This window comes from Amblyraja radiata, chromosome 22, assembly GCF_010909765.2.
Source record: "Amblyraja radiata isolate CabotCenter1 chromosome 22, sAmbRad1.1.pri, whole genome shotgun sequence".
Taxonomy (NCBI): domain Eukaryota; kingdom Metazoa; phylum Chordata; class Chondrichthyes; order Rajiformes; family Rajidae; genus Amblyraja; species Amblyraja radiata.
In genome coordinates, this window is record NC_045977.1 from 14,292,894 (window position 1) to 14,312,629 (window position 19,736).

Here is a 19,736-nt window from a genome sequence, read left to right on the forward strand (position 1 = left end):
CCAGCACCGCCATTCAATGTGATCATGGCTGATCATCCACAATCAGTACCCTGTTCCTGCCTTCTCCACATATCCCCTGCCTCCGCTATCTTCAAGAGCCCTATCTAGCTCTCTCATGAAAGTATCCAGAGAACCGGCCTCCACCGCCCTCTGAGGCAGAGAATTCCACAGACTAACAACTCTCTGTGTGGAAAAAGTGTTTCCTCATCTCCGTTCTAAGTGGCTTACCCGCCTTATTCTTAAACTGTGGCCCCTGGTTCTGGACTCCCCCAACATCGGAACATGTTTCCTGCCTCTAGCGTGTGCAAACCCTTAATCTTATATGTTTCAATAAGATCCCCTCTCAACCATCTAAATTCCAGAGAATACAAGCCCAGCCGAACCATTCTCTCAGCATATGACAGTCCCGCCATCCCGGGAATTAACCTTGTGAACCTACGCTGCACTCCCTCAATAGCAAGAATGTCCTTCCTCAAATTTGGAGACCAAAACTGCACACAATGCTCCAGGTGTTGTCTCACTAGGGGCATGTACAACTGCAGAAGGACCTCTTTGCTCCTATACTCGACTTGTTATGAAGGCCAACATGCCATTCGCTTTCTTCACTGCCTGCTGTACCTGCATGCTTACTTTAATTGACTGATGCACAAGGACCCCCAGATCCCATTGTACTTCCCCTTTTCCCAACTTGACACCATATAGATAATCTTCCTTCCTATTTTTGCTACCAAAGTGGATAACCTCAATAGACAATAGATGCAGGAGTAGGCCATTCGGCCCTTTGAGCCAGCACCACCATTCAGTGTGATCATGGCTGATCATGCCCAATCAGTACCCCGTTCATGCCATCTCCCCATACCCCGTGACTCCGTTATCCTTAAGAGCCCAGTGTAGCGCTCCCTTGAAAGCATCCAGAGAACCGCCCTCTCCATCTCGCATTTAGAAACATAGAAAATAGGTGCAGGAGTAGGCCATTCAATATGATCATGGCTGATCATCCAACTCAGTATCCTGTACCTGCCTTCTCTCCATACCCCCTGATCCCTTTAGCCACAAGGGCCACATTTAACTCCCTCTTAAATATAACCAATGAACTGGCCTCAACTACCTTCTGTGGCAGAGAATTCCAGAGATTCACCACTCTCTGTGTGAAAAATGTTTTTCTCATCTCGGTCCTAAAAGATTTCCCCCTTATCCTTAAACTGTGACCCCTTGTTCTGGACTTCCCCAACATTGGGAAATATCTTCCTGCATCTAGCCTGTCCAACCGCTTAAATCCACATTATTCACATTATCCACATTTATCCACATTAAACTTCATCTGCCATGCGTCTGCCCACTCACCCAACCTGTCCAAGCCACCCTGCATTCTCATAGCATCCTTCTCACAGTTCACACTGCTACCCAGCTTTGTGTCATCTGCAAATTTGCTAATGTTACTTGTAATCCCTTCATCTAAATCATCAATATATATTGTAAATAGCTGCTGTCCCAGCACCAAATCTTGCGGTACCCCACTAGTCACTGCCTGCCATTCTGAAAGGGATCCGTTAATCCCTACTCTTTGTTTCCTGTCTGCCAACCAATTTTCTATCCATGTCAGCACTCTACCCCCAGTACCATGTGCCCTAATTTTGCCCACTAATCTCATATGTGGGACCTTATCAAATGCTTTCTGAAAGTCCAGTTACACTCCATCCACTGACTCTCCCGTGTACATTTGCCTAGTTGTATCCTCAAAAAAATTCTTGAAGATTAGTCGAGCATGTTTTCCCCTTCGTAAATCGATGCTGACTTGGACCGATCCTGTTTCTGCTATCCAAATGTGCTGCTATTTCATCTTTTATGATTGACTCCAGCAACTTCCCCACCACCGATGTCAGACAAACTGGTCTATAATTCCGTTTTCTCTCTCCCGCCTTTCTTAAAAAGTGAGATAACATTAGCTACCCTCCAATCCACAGGAATTGATCCTAAATCTATAGAACATTGGAAAATTATCGCCAATGCATCCGCGATTTCTAGAGCCCCTTCCTTAAGTACTCTGGGATGCAGACCATCAGGCCCTGGGGATTTATCAGCCTTCAGTCCCATCAGTCTACCCAACACCATTTCCTGCCTAATGCGGATTTTCTTCAGTTCCTCCATCACCCCAGATCCTCTGGCCACTAGTACGTCAGGAAGATTGTTTGTGTCCTCCTTAGTGAAGACAGATCCAAAGTACTTGTTCAACTCACCTGCCATTTTCTTGTTCCCTCTAATAAATTCACCCTTTTTAGTCTTCAAAGGTCCAACTTTGGTCTTAACTATTTTTTCCTCTTCACATACCTAAAGAAGCTTTTACTATCCCCCTTTATATTTTTGGCTAGCTTACCTTCGTACCTCATATTTTCTCCCCGTATTGCTTTTTTAGTTGTTTTCTGTTGCTCTTTAAACGTTACCAAATCCTCTGGCTTCCCGCTCATCTTTGCTATGTTGTACTTTTATTTTAATACTGTCCCTGACTTCCCTTGTCAGCCACGGTCACCCCTTACTCCCCTTGGAATTTTTCTTCCTCTTTGGAAGGAACTGATCCTACACCTTCTGTGTTGTTCCCACAAATACCTGCCATTGTTCCACTATCATCCATGCTAGAGTATCTTTCCAGTCAACTTTGGTCAGCTCCTCCCTCATGGCTCCATAGTCCCCCTTGTTCAACTGCAATAGTGACACCTATGATTTACCCTTCTCCCTCTCAAATTGTAGATCAGAACTTATATTATGGTCACTACCTCCTAATAGCTCCTTAACCTCAAGTTCCCTTATCAAATCTGGTTCATTACACAACACTAAATCCAGAATTGCCTTCTCACTGGTAGGCTCCAGTACAAGCTGCTCTAAGAATCCATCATGGAGGCACTCCACAAACTCCCTTTCTTGGGGTCCTGTACCAACTTGATTTTCCCAGTCTACCTGCATATTGAAATCTCCCATAACAATCGTAGCATTACCTTTACGACGTGCCAATTTTAGCTCTTGATTCAACTTGCATCATATATCCTGTGAAATAACACCATAGATCATTGGATACTTCCACAAATTATTAATCATTATAACTAAAGAATCAAAGGGACATGGCTGGTGGCCCGACACACAGGCAGTGGAGATCTGCGAAATATGTCCTGGGTAATGCATTTTTAGTTTGTGAAAGAACTTCTGACTGCAAAAAAAAAAAAAATCTGATAGAATCTTCAATTGTTTTTCAGCTACTTGATAATGTGGAGAATAAAATGAAAAGTACCTGCGTAGAGGGAACTATTCCGAAATTATTCAGAGGGAAAATGGTGGTAAGTAGTGTTAAATTACTCTAGTAGAGCAGATGATTTGTTATTTATTTTCACATTTCTGAGCATCTTTATTTCAATTTTTCAAGTCATATATTCAATGCAAGCACGTGGAGTATCGATCTGAGAGAATAGAAGATTACTATGATATTCAACTCGGTATAAAGGGAAAGAAAAACAGTGAGTACAGCTTTGATTTGTATATTTAAACGTTTATTTTAGTACAACAAATTAATAGCCCCTTGCTTTTGTTTCACAGTATTTGAATCTTTCAAAGATTATGTGGCAGTGGAACTGCTGGATGGGGATAACAAATATGATGCTGGCGAACATGGTTTACAGGTATGTTTCTAGCCCTGTACACTAAGGAAACATGAGTCATTTAACTGAACATAGCAATGGCTTATCTTTTTTAATATGGTTTGCTCACACAAATTATTTTAGACACATTCAGTTGCATTAAAAACTTTAAAACTATTCAGCGCATACATTTTGACAGGTATTTCCAGTTTTCAGTCTGACCTTGCATTAAAATTGTGACATTCAATTGCAGAAGTTTGCTTTTCCAGTTTTCATTCGAAATAAAACAAGAACCGAATTTTAAACGTGTGACTATGACCTTATCTGTTCTGATCAAGGCAAATTCATAAATGTGTTTGGTCCCTGTTTCCAGTAACCTCTGACTGCAGTTTTGCTGTTGTAAATCTCTTCCAGTAGTTAGTTTAAATAACTGCACCTACTTCGCATGATCATCCAAAACTTGCAATAGGTTATTTTTCCGGTTTGTAAAATTGTTAAAACGACAGTTCTCGGCTACATCTGGTGAAATTGTCACTTGGGTCCAACCTATGTCCAGTAAAGCCTTCCTGTTGTGCACCTGAGACCTCACTCTGGTCCTGTGGCGAAGGACATTTTGATCGTGTGTATGTGTATATGTTAATATCAATCTACTCTCCACAGGATGCAGAAAAAGGTGTGAAGTTTCTTACCTTTCCACCAGTGTTGCATCTTCAGCTTATGCGTTTCATGTATGACCCACAGACTGATCAAAATATCAAGATAAATGACAGGTAAGCTAACTTTTTGGCAAGCTTATCTTAGCATTGGAAATTTAAATTGAACAGGTAGTCTTTTAACAAGGGTTCAAACATGAATTCTAGTTCTTAATTGACATTTTGTACATCTTTCTGGCAACACGATGGTTTAGTTTATGGTCACGTGTACTGAGGTACAGTGCGTGCTTTTTTAAATTTTGATCTTTTCTTAATATTTTGTTGTTGGGTACTGCCGTATTATTTATGATGAAAAATTATGTATTGATTTTGATACTTGCATAGAAAATTGTTTCAAACTCGCAATTAGTTTTTGGCTTCTTAAATGCATGTTCATATTGCTGCCTACAGTTTCCAAGTTTAGTTTGCAAATGAACTCTTTTGGAGGATCTCTACTGTAACCCAATGACAAAATAGGTGAATTTTCTCTCCAATGTCCAAACCTGTCATCATGAAGATTGCATATCAGGGCCTTGTAGAACCACAAATGCTGTGTGATAAGTGTGGGACAATAACCCCTGTTGCTTCCATCTTTTCACATAAGAAAAGTCAGGCACGTCAGTCTGAGGTCACAAATGAATCTGCACAGAAATGAATAAAATAGAATAACAATGATCCTGGGGAATTGTACATTAGTCAAATTGATCAACAATGGTAAAATTCCTCAAATGCTGAGTTATTGCAAGTTGTTTCCGAAATAATAAAAATTAAGCCTGCTTGCATCACAGGGCTGTGAAAAGCAGTGTCTATTTCTGAATAGCAACAAAGTCCAATGAAGACCCATTTATTTCTTCACAGTTCAATTTTAGACTACAAAGCAGTGGGTTATTTTTAAGTGACAACAAATGGGCCGTATTTGATTTGGAGGTAAAGTTAAAAATCCATTTTAGGGATCTGGAGAGGCCAGTGTCCATTTCCCATGTCTAATTTATGTTGAGACTGTGCTGGTACAATGCCTTTAGAACAGTCCTTTAGCTGTCCTGGTGAAGATTCCCATAGTGCTATTGTATAGACCCAATGAAACTGAAGAACTGGCAAGATAATTTGGTGACATATTTGGGAATAGGAGTAAACCAGAGCACCCAAAAGAAACACGTACAAACTCTACACAGATATCACGGGTCAGGATTGAACCAGACTTTGCTGAGCTATAAAAATGAGCCGTTTTCATTCATCAATGATTTTTTCAATTTGTAGATTTGAATTTCCTGAGCACTTGCCCCTGGATGAATTCCTTCAGAAACGTGACTCCAAGGATTGTGCTACTTACATATTACATGCAGTGCTGGTGCACAGTGGAGATAATCATGGTGGACACTATGTAGTCTACCTCAACCCTAAGGGAGATGGTAAAGTGAGTATATAAACAAGTGCAGCAGCTTGCATGATCCAAACACCAATGTAATCATTAACGAGTTTTCATTGGCATTTTAAAGAACCAATTTTATTTATCATGATTGACTGCAGTTTGATAACTAGTCTGAAACTACTTTAGTTTCTCAGTTACTGTGGACACTTTTTTTCCTACATTGCTGGGTGGGATAATGATTGATCAGTGTAATAGATTTGCTACAGCAGCTTAAAATTAGGTTTGTTTCCTTAGGGATGGATTTTAAAGTTAGAAACAAAGCATCTCAGTAAACACAGAACAGTGTAGCGCATGAACGCTCCCTTCGGCCCTCAATGTTCATGCTAAACATGCCAAGTTAAATCAATCTTTTCGCTGCACTTCCGTGTGCCTGCACCACCATCGCGGCAATATACGTTCCAGCCCCCTGCCACTTTATGTTTTTTTTTAAACTTGCCCTGCACATCTCCATAAAACATTCCCCCTCTCACCTTATAGCTGTGCCCTCCAGTGTTTGATTTTCCCACCCTGGGGAAAAAGGTTCTGACTGACCGCCCTATCTATGCCTTAATTATATACTTATATACAGTGCCCTCCATAATGTTTGGGACAAAGACCCATTATTTATTTATTTGCGCCTCTATTCCACAATTTGAGATTTGTAATAGGAAAAAAAAAATTACATGTGGTTAAAGATTTTATTTAAGGCCATTTTTATACATTTTGGTTTCGTCATGTAGAAATTACAGCTGTGTTTATACATAGTTCCCCCCCCCCCCCCATTTCAGGGCACCTTAATGTTTGGGACACATGGCTTCACAGGCATTTGTAATTGCTCAGGTGTGAGTATAAAAAAATCACATGTGGTTAAAGTGCACATTGCCAGATTTTATTAAAAGCCATTTTTATACATTTTGGTTTCATCAATTATAAATTATAGCTGTGTTTATACATAGTCTCCCCATTTCAGTGCACAATAATGCTTGGGACACATGGCTTCACAGGCGTTTGTAATTGCTCGGGTGTATTTAATTGCCTCCTATGGTATGAGAGCTCTCAGCACCTAGTCTTTCCTCCAGTCTTTCCATCACCTTTGGAAACTTTCATTGCTGTTTATCGACCAAAGTTGTGCCAATGAAAGTCAAAGAAGCCATTATGAGGCTGAGAAACAAGAATAAAACTGTTAGAGGCATCAGCCAAACCTTAGGCTTACCAAAATAAACTGTTCGGAACATCATTAAATAGAAAGAGAGCACTGGTGAGCTTACTAATCGCAAAGGGACTGGCGGGCCAAGGAAGACCTCCACGGCTGAGATCAGAAGAATTCTCTCAATAATGAAGAAAAATCCTCAAACACCTGTCCGACAGATCAGAAACACTCTTCAGGAGTCAGGTGTGGATTTGTCAATGACCACTGTCCGCAGAAGACTTCATGAACAGAAATACAGAGGTTACACTGCAAGATGCAAACAACTGGTTAGTTGCAAAAATAGGATGGCCAGGTTACAGTTTGCCAAGAAGTACTTAAGAGCAACCACAGTTCTGGAAAAAAGGTCTTGTGGACAGATGAGATGAAGATTAACTTATATCAGAGTGATGGCAAGAGCAAAGTATGGAGGAGAGCAGGAACTGCACAAGATCCAAAGCATACCACCTCATCTGTGAAACACAGTGGTTTTCGATTTGTTATGGCCTGGGCATGAATGACTGCTGAAGGTACTGGCTCACTTATCTTCATTGATGACACAACTGCTGATGATAGTAGCATAATGAATTCTGAAGTGTATAGGCACATCCTACCTGCTCAAGTTCAAACCAATGGCTCAAAACTCATTGGTCGACGCTTCACTCTACAGCAAGACAATGATCCCAAACATACTGCTAAAGCACCAAAGGTATTTTTCAAAGCTACAAAATTGTCAATTCTTGAGTGGCCAAGTCAATCACCTGATCTGAACCCAATTGAGCATGACTTGTATATGCTGAAGGGGACTAGCCCCCAAAACAAACATAAGCTAAAGATGGCTGCAATACAGGCCTGGCAGAGCATCACCAGAGAAGTCATCCAGCAACTGGCGATGTCCATGAATCGCAGACTTCAAGCAGTCATTGCATTCAAAGGATATGCGACAAAATACTAAACATGACTACTTTCATTTACATGACATTACTGTGTCCCAAACACGGTGCCCTGAAATGGGGGGGGGGGGGGGCTATGTATAAACACTGCTGTAATTTCTACATGATGAAGCCAAAATGTACAAAATGGCCTTTATTAAAATCAGACACACTGCACATTAACCACATGTGATTTTTCTAATACAAATCTCAAATTGTGGAGTAGAGGCAAATAAATAAATAATGGGTCTCTGTCCCAAACTTTATGGAGGGCACTGTATAATTATATGTAAGACTAATTACGTAATTCAAGTCTCCCCCTCAACCTCTGATCTTCCAGAGAAGAGAATCCAAATGTATCCACCTCTCCTTGTAGTTGAAATCCTCTAATCCAGTCAGCATTCTTATAAACAGTTACTTTTTGGGGGAATGCGGGGGCACCTAAATGTTCTACTTTAATCTCTAATGGAGAAGAACAAGCCAGGAGCCCATTGACTCACAAATTCAAAGGAGAAAATGGAGTTGGATTGGACACACCCTCAGGAAACCTGCCACAAACATCACCCGGCAAGCCCTGAAATGGAACCCCCAAGGAAAAGGGAAAAGGGGTTGCTGGAGATGAGGTGTCCAGGCAGGAATATCTGAGAGTGGGCTCAAATGGGGAGATCTCGAAAGAACTGCCAACAACCGTGTGAGGTGGAGGACATTTGTCAATGGCCTATGCTTCCTAGAGGTGCAAAGGGCTGAAGAAGGAGAATCTTTAGCTAGAAGCTACTTGTTTTTCGTAAAAAATAAATCCGTACTCTTAAACCTCATCAAAAGATGAATTTCTATTTCTGGTTTGTAGAAATTTTAGGTTTCGTTTTTTATACTCCTAAGCAAGGAAGGCCTGTTTTAAAATGGGCTTTCTAGTGGCTGATCAAAACTGTAGTTGAGCTTGGTTTACTCTGAATCATGCTTACTTTCTTCATCCAAGGCTAAATGATGAGCAATTAGAGATTTTTTTTATTCTCTCCATTTAATTTATAGGATATGTGTTTTAAAAATAATATCAAAACTTTGGGGGGGTGGGGGGGTGGAGTGGGGAGGGTAGGTAGCTGTGCCAAGTGACAGAATGAGATAAATATGTGGAATGGCTGAAAGTGACTGGTGAAGGTTTGCTAATATAATTACTTGAATGAGGAAAATAATGAGGATGGAAAGAAAAAAAGAGAACGCTGGAACTTGGAGATACAAATCAGGGAAAAAAAGATGATGACAAGATCAAATTTAAGACAATATTTAATAGGTTAGGCAGCATCTGTAGAGAGAAACGAGGTTAACCTCTCAAACATCTGGTACTCTTATCTGAAATTGTTGATTCAAGCCTTGAAAGCATGTAGCTAATTAGGAAATTAGGTTCTTTTTTGGGGCAATGTTGGGCTTGGTTGGAAAGGTGCTGCAATCCAATGCCGCATCTGCGCTCAGGATGAAGTTTTCCATTCTAGATCATCAGAGATGTCCTAATTCTTTAAGAAACGGGGGTTCCTCCCTTCCATTTTAGATGAGGCTCTTACTAGGGTCTCCTCGATATCCCGCAGCCTCGCTCTTGCTCCCCCTCCACCTATTCGCAACAAGGACAGAGTCCCCCTTGTCCTCACATTCCACCCCATCAACCGTCGCAGGCAACACATAATCCTCCAACACTTTCGCCACCTCCAACTACTGGCCACATCTTGCCATCTCCACCACTTTCTGCTTTCCACAGAGACCGTTCCCTCCGCAACTTCCTGGTCAACGCGTCCCCACCCAAACCACCACCTCCCCAGGTACTTTCACCTGCAACTGCGGGAGATGCAATACCTGTCCCTTTACCTTCCCCCCTCAACTCCATCCAACGACCCCAACACTCTTTCCAGGTGAAGCAGCGGTTCACTTGCACCTCCTCCAACCTCTTCTATTGTATCCGCTGTTCCAGGTGTACATCGGCGAGACCAGGCACTGGCTCGACAATCGTTTCGCTAAACACCTCCGCTCAGTCCACCTTAACCTACCTGATCTCACGGTTGCTCAGCACTTCAACTCCCCAGTCCCAATCTGACCTTTCTGTCCTGGGCCTCCATTGTCAGAGTGAGGCCCAGCGCAAACTGGAGGAACAGCACCTCATATTTCGCTTGGGTAGCTTACACACCAGCGGTATGAACGTTGACTTCTCTAACTTCAAATAGCCATTGCTTTCCCTCTCTCTCCATCCACTCCCCCTTCCCAGCTCTTCCACCAGTCTTACTGTGTCTGACTACATTCCGTCTTTGTCCCGCCCACTCCCCTGACATCAGTCTGAAGCAGGGTCTTGACCCGAAACGTTGCCCATTCGTTCTCTCCAGAGATGCTGCCTGTCCCGATGAGTTACTCCAGCATTTTGTGTGCTGCAAACCAAAGTCGGGTTAGAGTGAGAATCTTATGGAAAATTCAATCTTAGATTCACTCTCTTGCACTGAACATACAAAAATAGGTGGAGGGGCAGGTAGACTAGAGAAAGCAGTGACTGCAGAAGGACATGAGCAGTTATAGAGAGTGGGCAGAGAAGTGGCAGATGGAATACAGTGTAGCAAAGTGTGGAGTCATACATTTTGGTACTAGGAATAAAGGCGTAGACTTTTTTCTAAATGGGGAGAGAATCCAGAAATCGGAGATGCAAAGTGACTTGAGAGTGTTGGATTTCCATAAAGGTAATTTACAAGTCGAATTGGTGGTAAGGCAAACGCAATGCTAGCATTTTTTTCAAGAAGACTAGAATGCAAAAACAAGGATGTAATGCTAAGGCTCTCATGTGTTGGTCTGGCTGCATATGGACCACTGTGAGCAATTTTGGGCACCATATCTGAGGATGGATATGCTGGCTCTGGAAAGGGTCCAGAGGAGGTTTACGAGAATGATCCTTGGAATGATTGGGTTAACATATGATGAATGTTTGATGGCACTGGGCCTGTAATCTCTGGAGTTTGGAAGAATGAGGGGGGGGCTCATTGAAACGTACAGAATAGTGAAAGGCCTGGGTAGAGTGGATGTGGAGAGGATGTTTCCACTAGTGCGAGAATTTAGGACAAGTTGTAGCCTCCGAATAAAAGGACGTTTCTTTAGGAAGGAGATGAGGAGTTTCTTTAGAGGATGGTGAATCTGGATTTCTTTGCCTGTGAAGGCTAAGTCAATGGATATTTTTACGGCAGAGATGGACAGATTCTTGATTAGTATGGGCGTCGGGGGTTATGGGGAGAAAGCAGGAGAATGGGGTTAGGAGGGAGAGATAGATGTCACGATTGAATGATGACCGAGATGAGAAGAACTTTTTTCACACAGAGAATGGTGAATCTCTGGAACTCTCTGCCACAGAGGGTAGTCGAGGCCAGTTCATTAGCTATATTTAAGAGGGAGTTAGATGTGGCCCTTGTGGCTAAGGGGATCAGAGGGTATGGAGAGAAGGCAGGTACGGGATACTGAGTTGGATGATCAGCCATGATCATATTGAATGGCGGTGCAGGCTCGAAGGGCCGAATGGCCTACTCCTGCACCTAATTTCTATGTTTCTAATAGACTTGATGGGCCGAATGGCCTAATTCTGCTCATATCATTTATGCACTAATGAACAAAAGTGATCTGTGAAGCCCGTGCCAGATGTATGTTTAGTTGCACCAGTTTGTGAAGTGGACCACATGAGCATTGAATGCAGTCAAAGCACAAATGAATCCTGGCTTCATTTTCATGGTGGTAAGGAAAGAGGCAAAAGAGAAAGCACTACATCTCCAGTTGCAACATAAGTTTCTCTGAGAAGGGGAGTGGACATTAATGTAATGAGCCAGAGCATTCTGAAGAGAAAGGACCATTTGAAATGCTGAAAGGCCGAGGGATGATGCTTGCGGCTGCGTATCATTTAAGTTATTGGAAATTGGATGATCGTGTGTTGACAAGGAAGCCTTGCACTCGTTTCAGGCAGGGAGGGAGAGAGAGCAAGAGTAGTAAAAGATTAACAAGTCTTTCCCGTTTTTCTTCAGATCGCGCTAGCTCTGATGATGCGTCATCCACCTAAAACGTTAACTCTGTGTTCACTGTAGTTCCTGCCAGGTCTGTTGAGATTTCCGGCTATTTATTTGAAGCTTCCAGAATCTGGAGTACATTGCTTCCCTGTACAGTGTTTGAGTTCCAAAACACAATCTTTCTCTTTACGTTGTTTTCACTTTAGGCTTGCATTCTTCTCCAGGGAAATGTCATGAATTTGAAATGGATCTGTTTCTCTCCACAAATGCTAGCTGACCAGCAGAATATTTTCATTTTGTTTTTATTTCTGTATTTCAACAGTTACATTAGAGCATTTCAGTTTAACTATAAGGAATAATTAGCTGTGTTAAGCTTTTCATGAAGGCTATAACAGGTCGAGTGCTAAAATGCAGTATTTAATTGTCTTTCAAGTGGTGTAAATTCGATGACGATGTTGTATCAAGGTGTACAAAAGAAGAAGCAATTGATCACAACTACGGGGGTCATGACGATGATTTATCTGTCCGACACTGCACCAATGCCTACATGTTGGTGTACATCAGGGAAACAAAACTAAGTAAGCAAAATCAACTGCTCTCTAGAATGTGTTTGTGGACCTGCCTATTTGGTATATCTTTAATGGTACACGTTTGCCACAGGATTTTAGCCATCTATTCCCAGATGCATACATAAAGTTCTTGAGTATGTGCAGTGAATTGAACTGATTTTAAAGAATAATTGCACAATGTACAGTGGTATTGTAGAGTTTCGGACAGTCCACTTATTAGCAGTCCACAAACTCTATGGACTGCTAATGATCATACGGAATAACTGCCCAATTGACAAATAAAACGACCATCATTGGTTTATTTATTTAGAGACTCAACGCAGGTATAACTAATTCATGTTACTATTTGCATTAGTAACAAATCACTTCCAATGTTGATATTTACATGCAATTTTCTATTAAGTTGCCACTGAAATTACTTCAATTCGCTTGCTTGCAAAAATTAGCAAAATTAACAAATACATTTGAAGGTAGTTGCTGGCTGTAAAGCACTTTCAAAGGACAATGGTTTTTAATCATTTGTATTTTAAATAGTTAGCCCAATTTAGTCTTTGGTAGGTTTTGGATAATGTATGTGAACACAGATGTTCAAAATTGTGTTTAAAGGTGAGGTTTTGCAAGCAGTCACAGACCACAACATTCCGCAGCAACTGGTCGAGCGTCTTCAAGAGGAGAAGAGAGTGGAGGCTCAGAAGAGAAAGGAAAGGCAAGAGGCACACCTCTACATGCAAGTGCAGGTACTATTGCATTCATCGATCCACTCACAGATCCTAGCAAATACTCTATTTAAAGTGCAAGGAATTTGTCTCCGAACTTAAAGTAACTAACCATTAAACCTAAAAGTTGAATGGATGTAAAGTGGATTAAATGTCAGCTAGATTATTTGTTGCTGTTTTTGTTGTGCTTCAAAAAATTATTTCAACATTTTGGCATTAGATACATTTTTCAGACAAATAATGTGGTTTTATTTTTAAAGTAATTGTTCATTCCGTGCCTGCTCGGACAAGAGTTTCCTGTGAAGACTGCTCAACCCCTCTAGTTGTGAGAAAACCAGAGGTGTGACACTGTCCACTGTCTCCAGTGACCATTGTACTCACCAGTTGTGTTTAAAACCACCTATGCCACAGTTTCATGCTTTTTATTAAGATTTCTTGCGACTGAAGGTTGGGTTCAGTAATATACCAGATGAGCTTTGAAATCTCTATTTCTAAATTAACTTTTCCAGATTTATTTTATCCAGATTTCCATGAGCTAAAAATTAGCAGGCTTATTTGCTTTTGCTTGCTCTTGGCTTGTGCCTGCTCTGATGCCTGATTGTAATCTGTCCTCCTTATCTGTGCATAACAGACAAACATGACATGAAACGGGGCTTAGTTTTTGTTTCCTGCCCAGCATCTTTTAAACAATCCTGCATCCAATTTCATTTCATTAAAAACATGTTTCAAATTTAAAGAAAGGACGTAGCTGAGAAAATGTAAATGTGTCTATATCCAAAATAACAAATTCCTGTGTTTGATTTCAGATAGTAACAGAAGACCAGTTCTGTGGCCATCAGGGTAATGATATGTACGATGAAGAAAAAGTGAAATACACAGTGTTCAAAGTCCTCAAAAACTCCACACTTGCAGAATTCGTTCAGAATTTGTCACAAACAATGGTGAATATTTTAATAAGAAATGTGCTTGATACTACCACTTTAAATCAGAATTATTTTTATGAAATAATGAACGTTGAATTCTCCCAGTTTTGCTAGCCCTTGCTGTCTCCTCCCCTTCCTTAACCCTCAAGTTGTCTCCTCCCATCCCCCCGCCCTCAGGCTCCTCCTCCTCCCTTTTTCCTTCCTTCTCCCCTCCACCCCCCATCAGTCTGAAGAAGGGTTTCGGCCCGAAACGTCGCCTATTTCCTTCGCTCCATAGATGCTGCTGCACCCGCTGAGTTTCTCCAGCAGTTTTGTGTACCTTTTATTTTTATGAATATTGATTACTTTGTTTAATTGCCTAATTCTTATCAAACACTTATGCTTTGTAAACTATTGATCAAGACTTTCATCCAGTGACTAACTTTTTATGATTTAGGGTTATCCGCAGGAACAGATAAGGTTATGGCCAATGCAGGCCCGGAGTAATGGAACGAAGAGACCAGCAATGTTGGACTATGAAGCAGATAGCAACAAAACCGTAAGTGTATGTTTTCAACAGCCATTATGGTATATCCATGCACCCAGGCAGACCTCGTTGATTTCATCAAATTCATTTCGATATTGTCTCTCCTTTCTCTGTCTCCATCGCAAGTGACAGACTATCGACTGACCTGCTCCAAAACTACTGACTTCCACGTTACCTGGACTATACTTCCTCCAACTCTGCCTCTTGCACAGACGCTATCCTCTACTCCCAATTTATGTGCCTGCTCTGCAATTGCCTCAAAATTGAGGCTTTCCATTCTAGGACATCTGAGATGACCTCTTTCTTCAGTAAATGTGGTTCTTTTCCCCCCCCCCACGCTCCTCCCCCACTCATAGATGGTAACCTCACCCGCACCTATATTCTGTAGTTCTGCTCTCGGTTCCCCTCCCCTGGTCAGAACAAGGAAAGACCACATCTGGTCCTTGCCTTTCACCCAGCAGCCTCCTTATGCAACACTTTCTTCTCCAATATTTGCACCACCTTCAGTGTGATTTAACCACCAGTCTCATCGTCCCATCTTCACCCCATTCCACATTCTGCATTGACCACTCCCTCTGCAACTCTTCCCTTCCCACCTAAACTAACCCATCTCTGGGAAATTTCCTGTGCAACTGTAGAAGATGTAAAACTGTCCCTATGCATCCTCCAATATCATCTACTGCTTATGGTGTTCCTGATGTGGCCGCCATACTCACCTTTCTGGCCTGGAGGAACACCACCTCATATTCCGCTTGGGTAGCTTGAAACCTAAAGGGGCAGTCCCACTGCGGCGACCTATTCTGCGAGTTTAGAAGAGATTGCCCTCGACTCAAACTTGCAGCATGGTCGACATGGAGGTCACTGGAACTCTCCTTCATGCTCGAGGGAAGTTCCCGCATACTCATGGCCTCAGTTTGGTCGAGGAAAAATTTTCAGCATGTTGAAAATTTTTCCACGAGTACAAATTGGGCTGCACGGTTCTTTTGAACTCGTAGTGCAGTGGAGTGGGGTCGCTATGTAGTTACAGGCCGTTGAGGGCAGCTGTAGGTAATCTCCTTTGCTGACTGGGCATTTTAATTGGCTCATTGGAGTTTTCAGGACCAAGGAAAACTGACCAGTGATGTAAAATGCCCGATAACTTTATTATAAGTCTGGCTTCTTAAAAGTGTCTCCACTCCTTTTCTTCCCTCCCCTCCCCCCCCCCCCCCCCCCCCGCACTCTCTAAAGGACTTACCATACACTGTGCAGCCGTCTTTTACCTTCTTGTTCATCACAGTGTGTGAATTTGAGACAGTGCTCCCCCGCTTTCCCTGGCCCCCATCTTTGTGATGTGAGTGTGTGTGTGCGCGGTCGGTCGATCCGGCTCGCGGTTTCATTGCTGACGGTTGATCCAGCTCGAGGTTTTCCAGGCGAGTGCCCTCGAGCTTGAAGGTCGAAGGCACTCGCTGTAAAGTCGCGTCAGTGGGACAGGCCCTTAACGGCATGAACATTGAATTATCCCATTTTAGGAAACTAACCTACAAATAATCCCCTTTGTTAACTTATTTATGTGAGGTGTTGCATTTTGGGTAGTCAAGCCATGTCACAGGTAGATAGGGTGATGAAGAAGGTTGACCTTCAGTCAGAGTATTGAGTATAGAAGTTGGGAGGTCATGCTGCAGTTGTACAAGACATTGGTGAAGCCACTTTTGGAGTATTATGTTCAGTTTTGGTCATCTTGTTATAAGAAAGATATTGTTAAACTGGAAAGGGTAGAAGATTTATGAGGATGTTGCCAGGACTTGGGGCCCTGTGCTATATGGAGAGGTTGAGCAGACTAGACTTTATTCCTTGGAGTGCAGGACAATGAGGGGTGATCTTAGAGAGGCGTATAAGATCATGAGATGAATAGCTAGGTTAAATGCAGAGTCTTTTGTGAATCCAGAGTAGGAATCAAGAGTGTTTAAGGTGAAGCAGGAAAGATTTAATAGGAACTTGGATGGTAACATTTTTACACAGAGCGATGGGTATATTGAACGAGATGCTGGAGGAGGTCATTGCGGCAGGTACTATCACATTATATATGACATGCAGATATATTTGATTTTAACCCATATCCAGTATGGGGGAAAAAATATTTATATTAAAATGTTAATGAAACGTGAATTAAATATGCAGTAACAAGCATTTTTTTCCCCTCAGATGATTGAATTGAGTGATAATGACAACCCATGGACAATATTTCTAGAGACTGTAGATCCAGAATTAGCTGCCAGCGGAGCAACGTTGCCCAAATTTGATAAAGATCGTAAGTTCACATTACTATGCCCTTATCTATTGTGATTATGGATTGCGTTTACATTTTAGTTCTGTCATGCTTGATTCAAGATGAACTCTTAGGAAATGGGAGGAAATGACACAAGTTGTAGGCTACCAGGCCCCTTAAGCGTTCCCTGACAATCAATATGATCCATGCTGGCCTCTGGTCCCTTTCTGTGCCTGTAACCTTCGACTTCAAATGTTTACCTGTCTGCCATTTATTTCCTGTTATTAATATTAATTTGTGATCAGAGATCGCACACTTATGAAGTATGAACATATAGCCATATGAGTAGGGAGGAACTGCAAATCGTGGTTTAAATCAAAAATAGACCCAAAAGCTGGTAACTCGGCGGGTCGGACAGTATCTCTGGAGAAAAGGAATACAGTACCCTACATAATGTTTGGGACAAAGACCCATCATTTATTTATTTGCCCCTACTCCACAATTCGAGATTTGTAATAGAAAAAAAATACATGTGGTTAAAGTGCACATTGTCAGATTTTATTAAAGAGTATTTTTGTACATTTTGGTTTCATCATGTAGAAATTACAGCTGTGTTTATACATAGCCCCCCCCCCCCCCCCCCCCCCCCACACACACATTTTGGGGCACCATAATGTTTGGGACACGTGGCTTCACAGATGTTTGTAATTTCTCAGGTGTGTTTAATTGCCTACTTAATGCAGGAATAAGAGAGCTCTTAGCACCTAGTCTTTCCTCCAGTCTTTCCATCACCTTTGGAAACTTTTATTGCTGTTTCTCAACATGAGGACCAAAGTTGTGTCAATGAAAGTCAAAGAAGCCATTGTGCGACTGAGAAACAAGAATAAAACTGTTAGAGACATCAGCCAAACCTTAAGCTTACCAAAATCAACTGTTTGGATCATCATTAAGAAGAAAGAGAGCACTGGTGAGCTTACTAATCGCAAACCGACTGACAGGCCAAGGAAGACCTCCACAGCTGATGAGAAGAATTCTCTCTATAATAAAGAAAAATCCCCGAACACCTGTCCGACAGATCAGTAACACTCTTCAGGAGTCAGGTGTGGATTTGTCAATGACCTCTGTTCGCAGAAGACTTCATGAACAGAAATACAGAGGCTACACTGCAAGATACAAACCACTGCTTAGCAACAAAAATAGGATGGCCAGGTTACAGTTTGCCAAAAAGTACTTAAAAGAGCAACCACAGTTCTGGGAAAAGGTCTTGTGGACAGATGAGATGAAGATTGACTTATATCAGAGTGATGGCAAGAGCAAGTATGGAGGTGAGAAGGAACAGCCCAAGATCCAAAGCATGCCACCTCATCTGTGAAACACGGTGGTGGGGGTGTTATGGCCTGGGCATGTATGGCTGCTGAAGGTACTGGCTCACTTATCTTCATTGGTGATACAACTGCTGATGGTAGCAGCATAATGAATACTGAAGTGTATAGACACATCCTATCTGCTCGTTCATACAAATGCCTCAAAACTTGTTGGCCGGCGGTTCATTCTACAGCAAGACATTGATCCCAAACATACTGCTAAAGCAACAAAGGAGTTTTTCAAAGCTAAAAAATGGTAAATTCTTGAGTGGCCAAGTCAATCACCCAATCTGAACCCAATTGAGCATTCCTTTTATTTGCTGAAGGGAAAACTGAAGGGGACTAGCCCCCAAAACAAGCATAAACGAAAGATGGCTGCAATACAGGCCTGGTAGAGAATCACCAGAGAAGATACCCAGCAACTGGTGATGTCCATGAATTGCAGATTTCAAGCATGCAAAGGATATGCAACAAATACTAAACATGACTACTTTCATCTACATGACAATGTTGTGTCCCTAACATTATGGTGCCCTGAAATGGGGGGGGAGACTAAACGTTGCTGTAATTTCCACTGGTGAAGCCAAAGCGTATAAATGTATTAAAAACTGACAATGTGCACTTTACAGAGCTGCCAAGTAGTACGGATTTTCCGTATTTTGTAGGGAAATGTGATTAGAATACTGATGTATGATTTTGTGTTAAATACGAATTTTAAATACGGAGTTCACTTCAGTCTGAAGAAGGGTCTCAACCAGAAACGTTACCCATTCCCTCTCTCCAGAGTCGCTGCCTGTCCCGCTCCAGGTTTAAATAGAACGCTGTCAGTTTAACGAGTGGGAATTTAAACAAACCGTTGTGGCTTCTAAATATAGGGCTACCGGCTGGAGCGCTATGGGCTTTAAACATAGCGCTATGGCCACTGCGCCATGGGTCACAGACTGTTCAGGAAAATCCTCGTATAACAATGAGTCTTTGGAAATCTATTTCTCAGTGGAAGTTGAGCCTTTGATTATTTTTCAGGCTGTGGTAGAATTCTGGATCGTGGTATAAAGGGCCTGTCCCACTTTCACGACCGTAAAAGACCTAAAAAAAATCAAGGTCGCGGTAACCTATGGCCTCCTACGACCTTCCACGGCTATGTGTACGACCTTCTACAACCTTCCACAACTATGTCTACGACCTCCTGCGACTATTTTGAAGACCTCCCACGACTATAAAGAAGACCTCCTCGACCTCCTTCAACTATGTTGAAGACTGGCTTCGGCCATGTACGTTTTACTGCTGTTTGCAGTAGCCCTTTTGCTTTAGCAGCCTTTTAAGAAAGGCAGAAGGGGAAGAGCAAGGGTGAAAGAGGAAGCGCAAGAAGAGGTCTCAATGGGTGAATGGAGATGATGTGATGGACTGTCCCAGTACACCAGATGACTGGAAGAGATGGAACTTTAAGCACACATGTGGGGCAGGGGATGGCAAGCATGCCATTCTTGTCCCTGTCCCTGTACCCCTCATTTCCCTTTTCGTACAGGATGGCATTCTGCTGGA

At 42.1% G+C, this 19,736-nt stretch overlaps 1 protein-coding gene across 6 annotated transcripts in view; it reads left to right on the top strand.

The window, feature by feature from the left end:
* Window positions 1-19,736, top strand: part of usp7 (ubiquitin specific peptidase 7) — a 101,497-nt gene that overhangs the window by 57,101 nt on the left and 24,660 nt on the right. For all 6 annotated transcript variants that reach the window (XM_033040442.1, XM_033040443.1, XM_033040438.1 and 3 more), the window contains 10 exons: window positions 3,246-3,326; window positions 3,413-3,503; window positions 3,583-3,665; window positions 4,284-4,393; window positions 5,573-5,729; window positions 12,285-12,429; window positions 13,027-13,157; window positions 13,943-14,077; window positions 14,496-14,597; window positions 16,767-16,872. In XM_033040442.1, the coding sequence (XP_032896333.1) occupies window positions 3,246-3,326; window positions 3,413-3,503; window positions 3,583-3,665; window positions 4,284-4,393; window positions 5,573-5,729; window positions 12,285-12,429; window positions 13,027-13,157; window positions 13,943-14,077; window positions 14,496-14,597; window positions 16,767-16,872 (1,141 nt within the window). The remainder of the gene's footprint in view (window positions 1-3,245; window positions 3,327-3,412; window positions 3,504-3,582; window positions 3,666-4,283; window positions 4,394-5,572; window positions 5,730-12,284; window positions 12,430-13,026; window positions 13,158-13,942; window positions 14,078-14,495; window positions 14,598-16,766; window positions 16,873-19,736) is intronic.